Source organism: Symphalangus syndactylus, chromosome 12 (assembly GCF_028878055.3).
Source record: "Symphalangus syndactylus isolate Jambi chromosome 12, NHGRI_mSymSyn1-v2.1_pri, whole genome shotgun sequence".
NCBI lineage: Eukaryota > Metazoa > Chordata > Mammalia > Primates > Hylobatidae > Symphalangus > Symphalangus syndactylus.
Window position 1 is genome coordinate 28,966,342 of NC_072441.2, and position 17,102 is coordinate 28,983,443.

Sequence of the window (17,102 nt, forward strand, 5' to 3'; positions counted from 1 at the left end):
CTGGCTGGAGTTCTTCCTCCCCCTCCCCCTCTCCCCCACCTTTTTATTATTATTATTTTTTTTTGAGATAGAGTTTCACTCTTATTGCCCAGACTGTACTGCAATGGCTCAGTCTCGGCTCACTGCAATCTCCGCCTCCCAGGTTCAAGTGATTTTCCTGCCTCAGCCTCCCAAGTAGCTGGGATTACAGACCCTTGCCACCATGTCCGGTTAATTTTTGTATTTTTAGTAGAGACGGGGTTTCACCATGTTGGCCAGGCTGGTCTCAAGCTCCTGACCTCAGGTGATCCACCTTCCTTGGCCTCCCAAAGTGTTGGGATTACAGGCGTGAGCCATCATGCCCGGCCCCTTCTTAATTTTTATGTGTGGTGAAATTGCACTCATCCTTTAAAATCCCAACTCAGTTGCTGCCTTTCCCATAAAGCTGAGTTCTTAGACTCAGCTAGTTGCTTCTCTTCAACATTTTCTTGCCATTGTGTGTGTATGTGTATGTATGTACATGCACATGCATGCATGTGTGTTTCTTCTGTCATAACTCTTAAAGCCAGAGGTCATGTTATAGTCACCCTGTATCTTCATGCCTTATAGGGAGCCTAGAACATTGCAGATGCTCAGTAAAAGTTTATGGAGTGGCCAGGCGTGGTGGCTCATGCCTGTAATCCCAGCACTTTGGGAGGCCGAGGTTGGTGGATCACCTGAGACTGGGAGTTAAAGACCAGCCTGACCAACATGGAGAAACCCCATCTCTACTAAAAATACATAATTAGCCAGGTGTGGTGCATAGGCCTGTAATCCCAGCTACTCTGGAGGCTGAGGCAGGAGAATCGCTTGAACCTGGGAGGCAGAGGTTGCTGTGAGCCGAGATTGCACCACTGCACTCCAGCCTGGGCAACGAGCGAAACTCTGTCTGAAAAAAAAAAAAAGTTCATGGAGTGAATTTTTATTCTCATAATAATTTTTATAGAGCTTGTCTGGTTGTTCTTAACCTCTATCCAGTGTTTGCCTCTACTTGGAACATGTTGACTATTTCATCAACAGGGCTATTAGGATTGTGAACCCTAAAGCATTGAGAAGCAGCTCCTGTGTATGATAGAGGAGGCATGGTTTACTCTTGTAACTGTGCTCTGCTCCAAGAGCACTGAGACCCTTTGGCATCCAGTTCCTTTTGATTTTCCCTTGAGATTTCTGTCGAGGTTTTATTTCTTTCTTTAAGTTTGTGTATTATGGCTTTCTAAGCTATAGTGAGATTGAAATTGTTAAAAGTTATTTGATACTTTGATATCATCTGTTTCTTTGAAAGATAATGTATAGAATTTCTTTAGAAATGACTGTAGATGATGGAAAAAATTTTATTTAATCTCCTTTGATTTAACTGTGCTCAGCTAAATTCTATCAAAACACTAACTTAACTGTTGTATTGGAACTAAAGTATGTTCAAACACAGCCCTGACTGGGACTTTTCTTGACTTAGTTTCTGTGGTATCTAAGTCTTCAAATCTAAATTGTTTTTTCCTTGTAGGCTGTCCGGAGTACACATGGCTTAGAAGTTCCATTAAGCCATAAGGGAAAACTGATGGTGACAGAGGAATATATTGACTTCCTGTTAAATGTGGCAAATCAAAAAATGGAGGAAAACAAGAAAAGAATTGAGAGGTATATTAATTGGTATTTCCATGTTATTCTTATATGCCTAGGTCATCCTTGAAAACATTAATACTTACCATCTTCAGTTTATAATGCCAACTGCTTATCTATTTGTAGATAATTTAAAAATACTTTTATTATCATTAATAATAAAAAGATGATCAAAGTAATAGATGAGAGTAGGTCAGGCTGCCATGGGCACTAAATGGGATGGTAGGGCACATGACCACCAGAAGCCGGCATAAAGCGGGGAAACATAATCATTCCGGAAAGACAGCCCAGCAGCCACAGGAACCGTAACTGATCAATTTGAAGGCAGCCAGGGAAGAGGTGCACACTGCCCCTAGATGTGACCTATCAGAGATTACCTAGTCTTTCCTGTTGAGGGGAACAGCCTGGTTGACTTTTTTTGTCTGATAAATATTTCACTTCTCTGGCTTAGGCTAGTTTAACACCAAAATCTTGTCATGGATTAGATCTAGAATTGCCATCACTTTCTAAATAGGAAGGTATGGCTTTCATTTCACATCTCCATGCTTCTTTTATTCTTCATCGTTAACTCCTGGCAAAGGAAACTTTTATATTATTTTCTTTTACAACTTTTTCCCAAGAATAAAGTTTATATATAAAGTAGTAAATATTATGCTGTCTTTCATATATGAAAGTAATGCCACTGACCTACCATCAGCTAGATGCACAGTTTTGAGTTATCCAAGGAGTAATAGCCAATTTGATGTCGTTTATAATTTTCTTTTTTCTTCTCCCCACCCTTTTGGCTACTTCCATTCAGTCAATCGCTGCCTGAATATCTCTTCAGTCATTCTGTCTCCATCCATACTGCTTCTTTCCTCATTCACAACCATTGCAATAGCCTCATTCAGGATGCTTCTAGTATGCCTCTCTGCTAAGCCATTCTTTATCAAATCATGTTTGTAAAGTGCAAAGGATTCCTATTGCTTAACTTGCCTGCTTAAGATTCTTTAATACTTAGAACTTTTTTTGAAGCATTGAAGGCCAACAAGTGCTAGTGGTGGCAGTGCAAAAGGGTGAAGTGAGGTAGAAGTATGCCACCAAGGCAGAACTGGGTTCAAATCCTGGTTCTGAGTTACTCAGTCTGGTTCCACCAAATTGCTCAACTTTCTGGACTTCAATTTTCTTATCTCTAACTTCTGGGAAATACCTATCTTAAAGAATAATTATCATATTCATTAGATAGTGTATTTATAATGACTGCCCTGACCCTGTTATGTTTTGGACTCTCAGGACAGGATAGCCCTTCTCCTCCATTGATTCATGGAGAATAAACCTATCATCATAAAAATATCACCATCCAGGCTTTCTCAACTAGGGTTCCTCATTTGAACCACACAATTCACTAAGTTATTTGAGTGACTATTTTCTGAATTCTCTCAAGGATTTTATGTAACATGTACTATTTTAGATACATTGGAGAGAAGTTAATTCATTACTTACAATGGATGTCTTAGGGTACTAGAGCTTAATTTTCCAGCCACACCCTGGTTGAGAAAAACTGACCACAAAAACCTGGCCACAAAATGCTTTGAGCAAGTATTCTAACTAAAGTAATACTTTTAAATAAGCAACAACCCACTCCACCGGACTACAGAATACTATACGTAAGTATTTACTGGTACCATTCCATAAGTTTACCACTTATTAAATTGTAATCCAGTGAGACTGTTTGCTAAAACATAGGAGGTAGCAAATCAGTTTTCTCTATTTCCTTTCTTGAATTTTAACAAGCTTATAAATAGAGCCCAAGATCAACTAACTATACACCTGGTGAAGTTAATTGAGCCACGTTCACCAACTATAAAATCAAATTATGCTTAAATCCATTGACTCAAAAATATGTTTTGAGATTATAATGTGCATGCTGCCATTAAGAGCCATGCTTATCACATAAAATCAGGGAAAAATTAAAGAAGGGTAAAAATGTCTTAAGATACTGATTAGAAGATTACATGTGAATTCAGAAAGGGAGAACAAATTAAGGAGCTCCTTTGGGAACAGCTGTGTGTTCAACCAAATGCAGAGAAAGAGTTACTCTTCTGATGTTGAAAAGAGAAAAAATTCCTGGAGGTGATGAGTTATGCAATCAGACATTCATTAAGTACTAAGATTGGTTTGCCATAGGACCAAAGTTTCACAATTCAGAGAATTTCAAAAACACAAACTATCCTGAGAAACATTTCAGCAATAAGAAATATTCTATAAATGTGAAACTTAAAGAGGTAAAATATTTTTAATAAAAAAAAGGCCTTGTTCATGAGAAACAATTCCTAAGCCCACTTCTTAGTGGGAAGAGACTTGTCCATTGGGTTCCTGTTGTTTCTGGAGCTGGGCAAGACAAGACCTTCAAGCAGCAGCCTGCTTTATAAACAGCTAATTTGGAGACTGGAAGAGACAGGGACCGACACTAGATGTAGGACGACAATCCATACATAATGATGTAGAAAAATGGGGATAGCTATTGACTAACTACAAGAGGAAGGCTATCTGTGAATCTGTTAATAAGCAGTCAGCACATGGGTCAGATGAAACCACCATCTGGCTATGAGTAGCATAAAATTCGCCATGTGCTTTTCACCAGCTGTGTAATGAGAAAATATTACATAAAATGTACAATAAGGGGGCAGAATATATTGTCATCTAATATTGTTGATAAAGCAAATCTGGAAGAAAAGTAATTGAATCCACTTTCAATGGTTGTTTTTTTAACTCTATTTTGTGATAAAATGTATGTAATAGGAAATTTACCATTTTAACCAGTGGCATTAAGTGCATTCACATTGTTATGCAACTGTCGCCACTGTCCATCTCCAGAACGTTTTCATCATTGCAAACTAAACCGCTATACCCATTAAACACTAAGTCTCGATTCCTTATACTCCATTCCCCTGGTAATCACTATTCTATTTTCTCTATGAATTCCACTATTAAAGGTAATTCATCTAAGTGGGATCACACAATATGCATCCTTTAGTATCTAGCCTATTTTACTTAGTTAATGCAGGATTCATCCATGCTGTAATGTGTATCAGAATTTCAGTTTTCTTTAAGACTGAATAATATTCCATTGTATTTACAGACTGCATTTTGTTTATTCATTGATGTGTCAATGGACATTTAAGGTGTCTTTCCCTTTTGGCTATTATAAATAATGCTGCTCTGAACATCATTGTACAAGTATCTGAGTCACTGCTTTTGGTTCTGTTGGATATATACTCAGAAGTGGTATAGAGTAATCAAAGAAAGCTTCATGGAAGAAGTCACTGAGCAGGGCCTAAAATGCAGGCAGGGTTTTTATATGAAGAGCTCTGTGGAAGGGGGAAATAGCATGATAGATAAAAAAGAAGAGCATGAAGAAAGGAAAAAGAGATAGTGATATGGTTTGGCTTTGTCCTCACCCAAATCTCATCTTGAATTCCCATGTGTTGTGACAGGGAGCTGGAGGGAGGAATCATGGGGGCAGGTCTTTCCTGGGCTCTTCTTGTGATGGTGCATAAGTCTCACAAGATCTGACGGTTTTAAAAACGGGAGTCACCCTGCACAAACTCTCTTCACTTGCCTGCTGCCATGTGAGACATGCCTTTCACCTTCCACCATGATTGTGAGGCCTTCCCAGCCACATGGAACTGTAAGTTCATTAAATCTCTTTCTTTTGTAAATTGCCCAGTCTCGGGTATGTCTTTATCAGCAGCGTGAAAATGGACTAATACAGTAAATTGGTACCAGTATAGTGGGGCACTGCTGAAAAGATACCCAAAAATGTGGAAGCGACTTTGGAACTGGGTAACAGGTAGAGGTTGGAACAGTTTGGAGGGTTCAGAAGAAGACAGGAAATATGTGGGAAAGTTTGGAACTTCCTAGAGATTTATCTAATGGCTTTGACCAAAATGCTGATAATGATATGGACAAGGAAATCCAGGCTGACGTAGTCTCAGATGGAGATGAGGAACTTCTTGGGAACTGGAGCAAAGGTGACTCTTGTTATGTTTTACAAAGAGACTGGCAGCATTTTACCCCTGCCCTCGAGATTTGTCGAACTTTGAAGTTGAGAGAGATGATTTAGGGTATCTGGAAGAAGAAATTTCTAAGCAGCAAAGCATTCAAAAGGTGACTTGGGTGCTGTTAAACACATTCAGTTTTATAAGGGAAGCAGAGCATAAAAGTTTGGAAAACTTGCAGCCTGACAATGCTATAGAAAAGAAAATCTCATTTTCTGAGGAGAAATTCAAGTCGGCCATAGAAATTTGCATAAGTAATGAGGAGCTGAATGTTAATCCCCAAGGCAATGGGGAAAATGTCTCTAGGGCATGTCAGAGGTCTTCACAGCAGTCCCTCCCATCACAGGCCCAGAGGCCTAGGAGGAAAAAGTAGTTTTGTGAGCCGGGCCCAAGGTCCCTGTGCTATATTGCAGCCTAGGAACTTGGTGCCCTGTGTCCCAGCCACTCAAGCCATGGCTGAAAGGGACCAACGTAGAGCTTGGGGCTGTGGCTTCAGAGGGTGCAAGCCCCAAACCTTGGCAGCTTCCATGTGGTGTTGAGCCTACGAGTGGACAAAGGTCAAGAACTGGCATTTGGGGACCTCCACCTAGATTTCAGAAGATGGATGGCAACACCTGGATGCCCAGATGGAAATTTAGTGCAGAGGCAGGGCCCTCATGGAAAACCTCTGCTAGGGCAGTGCCGAAGGGAAATGTGAGGTCAGAGCCCCCACACAGAGTCCCTACTCGGGCACTGCCTAGTGGAGCTGTGAGAAGAGGGCTACCATCCTCCAGACCCCAGAATGATAGATCCACCAACAGCTTGTACTGTGTACCTGGAAAAGCCACAGACACTCAGTGCCAGCTTGTGAAGGCAGCCGGAAGGGAAGCTGTACCTTGCAAAGCCACAGAGGCAGAGCTGCCCAAGACTATGGGAACCCACCTCTTGCATCAGTGTGATCTGGATGTGAGACATGGAATCAAAGGAGATCATTTTGGAGCTTTAATATTTGACTGCCCTGCTGGATTTTAGACTTCCATAGGGCCTGTAGCCCCTTTGTTTTGGCCAATTTATCCTATTTGGAATGGCTATATTTACCCAATGCCTGTACCACCATTGTATCTAGGAAATAACTAACTTGCTTTTGATTTTACAGGCTCATAGGCAGAAGGGACTTGCCTTGTCTCAGATGAGACTTTGGACTGTGGACTTTTGAGTTCATGCTGAAATGAGTTAAGACTTTGGGGGACTGTTGGAAAGGGATGATTGGTTTTGAAATGTGAGGACATTAGATTTGGGAGGGGCCAGTGGGGGAATGATATGGTTCGGCTCTGTCCCTATCCAAATCTAATCTTGAATTCCCACGTGTTGTGGCACGGACCCGGTGGGAGGTAATTGAATCCTGGGGACAAGGTCTTTCCTGTGCTGTTCTCATGATCTTAAGTCTCATGAGATCTGATGGTTTTAAAAACGGGAGTCTTCCTGCACAAGCTCACTTTTCTTGTCTGCTGCCCCTTCCACCATAACTGTTAGGCCTCCCCAGCCACATGGAACCATAAGTCCATTAAATCTCTTTCTTTTGTAAATTGCCCAGTCTCAGGTATGTCTTTATCAGCAGTGTGAAAATGGAGTAATACAGATGGCAATATGTAAGCCATAAATAGGGATCAGTGAATGGTTCAGTTTACCTGGAAGATGAGAGAATAAGAATTTCTGTTGTATCACTTTGCTGCTTTTCTTCCTGCTTGTGATGTTTCTTAGTTTCATTGTAGGTTTCTCTTCTTCCTCTTCGTTAAATACTGTTCTCCAAGCTTCTCTCCTTGGCCCATGGCTTCAACTAGTTCTGCTACTTTTCCGTGTACTGGCAGGTCTTCCAAATCTTTCTAGAGTCTTGGGCCAACATATCCAATAACCATTTGAACATACCTAATTAAAATATCTCACCAGCTTTTCCTTAATATGTTTCTTATCTTATTCTAAATCCCCCAGCCATTTTGTTGGTTCCAATTCTTATCATCATTTACCAGCCATTTTCTTGGTTCTGATTCTTATCATCATTTACCAGTGCAAAACAGGTATTTCTATTACATTGAATTACAATTACTTAATCGCACATCTTTTTTTTCCACTGCAACATGGTCACATTGAAGATAGGACTCCCCCTACCAGCCCCCAACCTTACACACATACACAAACACAGTTGAGATATCTTATTCTACAATATAACATATATCTGGCTCATAGTAGAAGCCCAAGAAATGTTTATTGAATTAATCATAAAAGATAAAGGAGCTTGAAAGTTAACACATTATATTGAGTTCTCCAAAGGCAAAAACAGTTTCTTGTTCATTATATTCTGAGTGTCTGGAATGAGAATAGTGGTTAATAAATGTTCACAAATTTAGTTAAATAGACTTTTTCATAAATAGTGCTACTTTTTTTAAGACTTCAAAGCATTAGGATGATTATTCTGGAAGACCTGTCAGATGGTTTAGAGGTGGGGTGAGTACAAGTAGGCTCTTTCTATAGTCTAGGGAAGAAGTAATAGGTCCCTGAGTAACAAGATGAATGAGAATGAGACTGCAGAATATCCATCAGACATGGCAGCAGATTGGAAATAGAGGTAACACAGAGAAGGAGGACTAAAGAATAACAGCTGTCTTAGATTCCTCATAGTTGCTAGTCTTATCATTTTTCTTTCTTTTCCTTTTTTTTTTTTTTTTTTTTGGTAGAGATGAGGTCTTTCTATGTTGCCCAGGTTGGCCTGGCCAGAAGTGATTGTCACGCCTTAGCCTCCCAAAGTTTTGGGATTATAAGCATGAGCCACTGCACATGGTCAAGTCTTACCATTTCCAAAAATGGGTCTAAAACAGCTAAATAAATAACACACATTTCCCTGTATAATTGACCCTTGAATAACATGGGGTTAGGGTCACCACCCCGCTATGTAATTGAAAATCCACATGGCTTTTGTTGTTGTTTTTGAGACAGGATCTCACTGTCACCCAGGCTGGAGTACAGTGGCACGACCTTGGCTCACTGCGACCTTCGCCTTCCAGGCTCAAGTGATCCTCCACGTCAGCTTCCCGAGTAGCTGGTACTACAGGCATGTACCACCAAGCCCAGATAATTTTTTGTATTTTTTGGTAGAGATGGGGTTTTGCCATGTTGCCTAGGCTGGTCTCAAACTCCTGGACTCAAGTGATCGCCCGCCTTGGCCTCCCAAAGTGTTGGGATTACATGCATAAGCCATATGCATGTAATATGCATATGGCTGACATATGACTTGACTCCCAAGAAACTTAGGTACTGATATCCTACCTTTGACTGGAAGCATTATTCATAACATAAGCAGTTGATTAGCACGTGTATTGTATGTTATATATATTGTGTACTGTATTCTTACAACAAAGTAAGCTAGAGAAAAAAATTATTAAGAAAATCATAAGGAAGAGAAGATATATGATTCATTAAGTGGAAGTGGATCATCACAGAAGCCTTTGTCTTCATCGTCTTCACCTTGAGTAGGCTGAGGAAGAGGAGTGGTAGGTCCGGCTATCTCAGGGGTGGCAGAGGCAGAAGAAGTAGAGAAGGTAGAAGGAGAAGCAGGAATATTTGGTGTGGCTTTTATCGAGAACAATTTGCATGTAAGTGGAGCTGCGTAGTTCAAAACTGTATTGTTCAAGGGTCAACTGTATACTTAAGACCAAATAAGTAAATAATATAAAGCGAAAACATATATTTTATTTTCTAATAGTTTTTCTGGGGACATCCCCGCACCCATTTTTTTCCTCCTAATTCCTCTCTTAGCACATTGTCAACTTCCATTCATCCTTGCAGTTCAGCCTAGGCATTGGATCTTACGACCGAGAGCATTTTGTGATTGCAGTTGGAGCACTGTGTCCCATCTTTTTCATGGTGTATTAAACGTGGCTTTACAGTTCTGTAGCTCCTATTAAACCATGAGCTCCTTGAGGGCACAGACCATAGACCACTTCTCTGTGCTTCCTGTACTGGGCACTGGGCCTGCCACATACATGTTGTTTTTTAGAGAAAATGTTAGCTAAAATCTAAATATATATTAGAATAGCCTTCTTTGATATTTGTGAATGATGGAAGCCTAAAGGAAATAAAATTGTGCCTCAGTTTCCTCAATTCTGTGTTTTTGTTTGAGAATTTAGAGAAATTCCAGCTTTCTGTTGCAAGTTTTTTTCTAACTAACGTTGAAAAACAAGAATTCATTTTCTCAGGCTTGGCCTGAAAACTTAGGAAGAGGACTAAGTACAAGTCGTCATATGCTATGATAATCTTGACTGCAGAGGCAGAAAAACTGAAGACTATTTGCTTTTCTTTCAAGGAGAGAAAAAACACAGTTGCCTGAACATACTTTTTTTTTTTTTTCCCCTTAAATCTCAGAGCTCATTTTGTTGTCTGTGAGAGTTGAGAAAATTGCACTTTTGAGAATCAGGCTTAAGTGTTACTGTATAAGGGGAGAACATAACTTTTGACTTATTGAGTACTATTTCTCAAAGGACTTTTAAAGTTCTTTTAGAAAGGGGAAAGGAAAACTAGTATTTGAAGTTTTTATTCAGGAAAGGATCTTTGTTCCATTTTACCGGTTGTTTTGGTACCCTAAGGACATAGCTTTGAATTCTCAGGTTCTTTAATGGTTGATTAAAGTAAGGCATACATTCCTTTTTAATTACTTTTTTTTAATGTGATGGATGAGGCATTTTTCACAAGCTGTTAATTCTCGGTGATCATAAAGGAGCAATTTAATCTTATCTTTCATTTTCTAGGAAGAAAGTATAATCCAGAAAAAAACACTCAGTTACCTAAGCCTAAAGTGCAGGGTTGATAAAGAATGGTAGAAGATGAGGTTGTATAGCATGGATGGCGACTTATGACCAGGATGAGCCACACCATCTTGTGGCATGCTCAGATTTATGTTTTAGATAATGTTAATCTAAGTCATTCTGAACAGGCAGTGTGGAACATGAGAAGGATACCAGTCACTGACATCACCTAAGATGGTGACAAGACCTAGAAAGAAAGATCAAGCCAAGCACAGAAGTTTTCATCAATGTAAGGAACCAAACAGATTATTGGTAGATGACATGAGGAGCAGATGGAGGAATTTGGGAAAATGTTGATGAGCCAGTTTTATTCTGACCTCATCTCTCAGCTCTGTGGTAGCAGGATATGGAAAGGATAAGCAGTCTCCACTTGGGAGGAACGATGGAAAATGGTGTCTACGGGGGAGCCAGGTTTCAGTAACGGAAGGATGTAAAGGGTGCATTAAATGAAAGGATGTTACCATGGAACAAGGCCCAAAAAGTTACGTATGTCACGTATCTCAGTCTTTTTAAATTAAACTCTGTGTTCATTTTTGAGATTAATTCATTCATTGATAAAATATTTGTTGAGCGTCTGTTGTTGGCCAAGCATAGCACTAGATATCAAGGTGTACAGTGATGAATGCATGAGTTCTTGAAAATGGAAGGGATATGCACTCATCATGTTGTATATGACATATTTAGGAATAGGTGGATATTTGGAATTTTTGAGTTTTATAGGCTTCATAAGTAGAACTTAGCCTGTTTATTGAATCAAACAAAGATGAAAATTGGTCCAAATAGCTATCTATTCTGTAGATATCAAAAATTTCCTGCCACAGTCTCCCATTATAATAGGACATAAAAGTAAGATAAGATCTCTGCAGTGGCAAGGGGGTTTCCTAACTTTCAGATCATTCTAATTTGGGACCTAGGATAATACATTTATAGTTACATTTTTATTCTGGGGTTATTCATTCACTTATTCAATATAGTCTTACTGAGTATGCCAGCACTCTACTACATGCTAAGAATGTAACAGAAGACAGGTAGATAGGCTCCTTGGTCTCATGAAGTCTGTATTCTATAAAAGTAGTCATTTTTGATAACTAACTCTCTGGGTACTTACATATATCATCTGTAATCCTGTGACAACCCTGATAGCTACAGGATAATAATATCCAGCTTTATAAATGTGAAAAATCAAGACTGTGGGAAATTAATTGGAATTAGCTGACATCACCTTTCCCAAAAGAATGTTGCTATCAAATGCATGCAACACACCATGCTGCCTGCTGCCTTCCAACACAGACTGAAGTCTACTGTGTCAAGCAGAGTTTTGTGTTAGGTATTAACATGAGAGTAGAAAAGAAATGAGGCCTGGTTTTCAGAGAGCCTACAGTTTATTGTATCACAAAACTAACACTAAAACTCCAACAGCAAAATGAGTAAAGGGAAAGAATAATTTACACTAAAAAATTCAAATAGCTAATACATGAAAAACATTCTATTTTACTTACAAAGAAATGAAAGTTAAAATAATGCGATATCATTTTCACCCATCCAGGTAGAATGTGTTTTTTGACGGGAATATTCAGTGTATGGGTGTAGTGATCTCTCTCAAGTGCAGCTATTAGAAGTGTATTTCTTTGAACATCTATTGTGGAAAACAACCAGTATTTATCAAGAGCCTTACAATGTTTATGCCCTTTAACCATGTAATGATATTTCTAGGTGTCTATAGTAAAGAAATGGCTAAAAACTCACATCATTTTCAAAAATGCTTACCACATTTTTGTTTGTATCAGGGAAAATTTGAATATAAATAAAGGCCAATCTAGATGACATAATGTTACACTGCCATTCTCAATAAATATCAAATTTGAAAAAACAATGTAAAACTTTATATGTAATATTCTAATTGTGAAAAAATAGGTATATGGATTAATTAATACATTAATTCAGACTACATTAATAAACTGAAAAGAAAAATATTGAGAGGAGTTATTTCTAGTTATGTAGAGGTGATCTGTATTTGTAACCTTATACATTATACAAATTACCTAAAATGAGCCATTACATTTATGTAATAATAATTCCATTCTTTTTTACCCTCTCCTTTGACCCCTACATTTGGGATGGAAAGTGAGGTAGGACAGAGATTGTCAAGAGGTGATTCCAATCCAGTTTTCAGGGCTGTTCTTAAAGAACTGAAATGCATTTATTTCCCTAATAAAACATATTATTTATTTGATTTATTTTATATTTATAAAGCTAACATGGGACATAGTCAAACTTACATAACTTATAAGCTCTTGGTGTATTTCAATCATTTAGTTTTAGTACACACAGATATAACAGTAGTTCTTATTTCTTTACAGGTTTTACAACTGCCTACAGCATGCTTTGGAAAGGGAAACTATGACTAACTTACATCCCAAGATCAAAGAGAAAAATAACGCATCATATACTCATAAGAAAAAAAGAAACCCAGAAAAAGCACGTGCCCCGTGTATTACTAAAGAAAATGATAAAGAACTTGAAAATGATGATGAAGATCTAGGAATCAATGTTACCATCTTCCCTGAAGATTACTAAGCTTTGGTTCTGATGTGTCTTGGCCGTAATGTTCCTAGTAGGTTTTATAAAGCTGCTCTTTATAAGAGTATTTTAGTTTGTTGAGTGTATCAGCCATTCATAAGGCAGTGATGACAAGTGCAGAGCTTCAGACTATAACTTTGTTGCCCAGAGGATGTGCAATCGTCATCTAAGCTCTCAGCAGTACCCGGCTTATCCTGTGACTTCATCTGAAATGCTATAGTTATCCCTACTTTTTTACCAGTTTCTCCCAGGAGCACCTGCTTAATAAATCTAAGATGTTTGAATGGTGTCTTATTCTGAAAGAACCTGACCTAAGACAGGTATTTAGATTATTTTGGATACATTTTGAAAAGGGATAGCCTAAACATTTTAAGTAAAAAGACCTTTATTTTAAATAATAGTGGATATTTTAATGCTGGAAATTAACATTATAGTTGATATGCCAGAAATTATATCTTTGGTTGTGATTTAAACTTATGCCATAAACTAAATTAATGATGTAAATACATAGTTTTAAAAATTCTTTTAAGGACATGTAACAATTTTTAAGTATGACTTCTATAATACGTATTGTTATAGGAACAAAGATTTGGGAATAATTGATTACAGGTGAGGAAGTACTGGAAGTCCAATTCAAGTAGATACCATTTCATTTAGGTCTAAAAGGACAAGATACAAGTTCACATGATGGGAAAAATCAGAAAACCTCTCGCAGACAAAGGGTGTATAATGGATATGAGGCATCAAAAAGCATGGTATAGTCAGTGATGGGGAATAGTCCAGAAAGGCTGAAACACAGCATGTGATGCGAGTCAAGGTAGTTGATGCCCAACTGTGAAGGGCCGTTATAATCTAGCATGGAGGTAGACAGTGTTTCCTTAATATGGCTGCATATCAGAATTACCTAGGTCAAGACGAGGCATGGAGATGCTGCTTTAATAGGCCCTGCTCCAGATCTTCCAAACCAGAATCTTAATCCTGGAGTCTAGGAATCTTTATTTTTCATACAACTCATCCAAGTGGTTCTGATAAAATCAGCCCAGCACTTTTAGAACCCGCTGATAACAGACTTATTCCTGAAGACATCATTTGAGGAGGAATTGAAGATTTTCTAATGGAAAGAAAAAGGGTCACATGAACAGATGTTGCAGTGTACCTGTGCCATAGATTTCATGTGTACACTTTATAGGAGAGTAAGCAAGAGCTCAGGTAAGTTATAGTCCTTACCATTGGGTTTAAGGCAGTTTCCAGGAAAGCATGGCAACTTGTTCACCTATGTAAGTTGAACTCTGTACCACTTGGGAGGGAACATTCCCCTAGATGACAATGTCAGTGGCACTCATGAAGTTGTGCAGTGCACATTCTTACCTACCAACATATACAGCAGTCCTTCTGGGAAGGGAATGTTGGCAGGAAAGGAAACTCACAGTGTCAGAATGCCTGGAGCATTTCTTCTAGTCTAGTGGACAGAATATGGAAGTATCTGCCTGGCAGTGCAGTAAATGAAAAGAGAAGAGAAATGAATTTAAAAAAAAAGTTATAAATAAGAACTGTAGGAAAGAGAGTGCAGGTGGAGCAAGCCTGTCCTGTGGTGAAATGACAACACATTCTGCAGTTTTAAAATCTAAGAGGCTCACTGATTTTTCTTCATTTAAATTGATCTCCAAGAGAACTATGTATTTTAAAGATTCCATAAACTGAATATATTAATGAGAATTAAGAAGACGGGCTGCTTCCTAATCTGTTTATATAAGGTAATAGAATTACTTTGGTTAGTAGAGAGGAGACACCAGGTGCTGGCCATAAACCTAAGAAGACATTGAATCCTATTCACTCCTTAACATTCCTTAATATACAGGCATGAGCTACATAATAACATTTTAATCAGTGATGGACCATATACCATATACGATATGGTGGCCCCATGAGATTATAATGGACCTGAAAAATTCCAGTTGCTGGTGTTGTGGTCATTGTAAAGCTGTAGCACAACACATGACTCATGTTTGTGGTGACAGTCATACAAAAGTATGGCACATACAATTATGTCCAGTGCATCACACTTGATAATATGTTACTGGTTTATGTCTTTGCTATGCTTTTTTTCATTATTTTAGGGTATACTCCTTCTACTTAAAATGTTAACTGTAAAACAGCTTCTGACAGGTCCTTCAGGAAGTACTCCAGCAGAAGGCATTGTTATCATAGAAGGTGACAGCTTCATGTGTGTTATTGCCCCTGAAGACCTTCCAGTGGTACAAGATGTGGAGGAAGACAGTGATACTGAGGATTCTGACCCTGTGTAGGCTTAGGCTAATGTGTGTGTTTATATCTTAGTTTTTCACAAAAAGCTTTTTCCAATGTTAAAAAAAAAAAAAGCTTATAGAATAAGGATATAAATAAATATTTTGTACAGCTGTACAATGTGTTTTAAGCTAAGCATTATTACAAAAGAGTCAAAAAGTTTTAAGAGGCCGGGCGCGGTGGCTCACACCTGTAATCCCAGCACTTTGGGAGGCTGAGGCGGGCAGATCACGAGGTCAGGAGATCGAGACCATCCTGGCTAACACGGTGAAACCCCGTCTCTACTAAAAATACAAAAAATTAGCCGGGCGAGGTGGCGGGCGCCTGTAGTCCCAGCTACTGGGGAGGCTGAGGCAGGAGAATGGCGTGAACCCCAGGGGGGCACAGCCTGCAGTGAGCCGAGATTGCACCACTGCACTCCAGCCTTGGTGACAGCGAGACTCCGTCTCAAAAAAAAAAAAAAGTTTTAAGAAGTTAAAGTTGATAAACCAAATGTTCATTGTGAGCTAAGGTTAATTTATTATTGAAGAAATAAAACATTTTAATGAAATTTAGTGTAGCCTAAGTGTCCAGTGTTTATAAAGTTTATACAGTAATACGTTTATACAGAACATCCTAGGCCTTCACATTTACTCACCACTCAATCAGTGACTCACCCAGAGCAACTTCCAGTACTGCAAGCTCCATTCATGGTATGTGCCCTGTTCAGGTGTGCTATTTTTCACCTGTTATACCATATCTTAATTGTACCTTTTCTATGTTTAGATATGTTTAAATATATAAATACCATTGTGTTACAGTTGCCTACAGTAGTCAGCACACTAACATGCTGTATGGGTTTGTACCCTTGAAGCAATAGGCTCCACCACGTAGCCCACTAGTGATGTTTGCATGACTAAATCACCTTACAACCCATTTCTCAGAACATGTTTCTATTGTTAAGCAACACACAACTATTTATGTGTTTTATTTATGCCAGATCACCAATATCAATAACTGAAACACAGCAGTTTAGTAATAATTTAATACACACCATAACCTGCCTATTGAGAATGGCTTTATATTTGTTTTCATTGTAGTGGATCCATCCAAAATAAAATGTTTTTTTCCTTCCTCCAGGATGAAGGCAAGCATTTATTCCTAAGGTCTGGATTCTGCATATCACCTACAAGTTAACTGCTTTTGTGTTCTAAAAGAGAGAGGAAAAATGAAGTTGTCAACCTTATTGAAAAACAAGGAGGGAAACTAAGGAACATGCTTTCGCTTTTGAGGTTCTAGGCCAGAAGTCATAAACTGTAACTTGTCCAAGTTATGGCCAAGCAGTTATGTTTTGTTTGGCCCACATGGCGCATATTTTTTCTAATTGAATCAACATTTTAAAATATGATGATTTAATACTTACTTAAAAATAAAACGTGCATCTCTAGTTTGTTTTGTGTGTGTGTTTTTTTAATTGGAAGATCTGGCTACAGCCGTCTCACATTCCCACAGGACAACACTTAGCCGTTCAAGTACTAGCCCCTCCTTTTGGATAAGACTTGTTTTCCTATTCACCCCAGACCCAGCACCCCCTACTGGTTCCCTGACACAACTGCGTCAGTCATTTACACATTGTTTGGTCCCTGTGGGCACCAGCATTGGCAAACTTTGGTTAGATCTTTGGGGAGAATTAAACTCTATTATTATGTTAGTATATTATATAATAAAT

At 38.6% G+C, this 17,102-nt stretch overlaps 1 protein-coding gene across 9 annotated transcripts in view; it reads left to right on the plus strand.

Moving 5' to 3' along the window:
• The window catches only part of TYW3 (tRNA-yW synthesizing protein 3 homolog), a 34,266-nt gene extending 17,471 nt beyond the window's left edge, over positions 1-16,795 (plus strand). For 2 of the 9 annotated variants that reach the window (XM_063624057.1, XM_063624053.1), the window contains exons 5-6: positions 1,520-1,653; positions 12,871-16,795. In XM_063624057.1, coding sequence (XP_063480127.1) covers positions 1,520-1,653; positions 12,871-13,087 — 351 coding nt within the window. In that variant the 3' untranslated portion in view covers positions 13,088-16,795. Of the gene's footprint in view, positions 1-1,519; positions 1,654-5,111; positions 5,306-8,645; positions 8,761-12,870 lie in introns of all 9 variants that reach the window. The other 7 variants (XR_010117303.1, XR_010117304.1, XR_010117305.1 and 4 more) reach the window with 7 other exon arrangements.
• Positions 16,796-17,102: the final 307 nt, after the last annotated feature.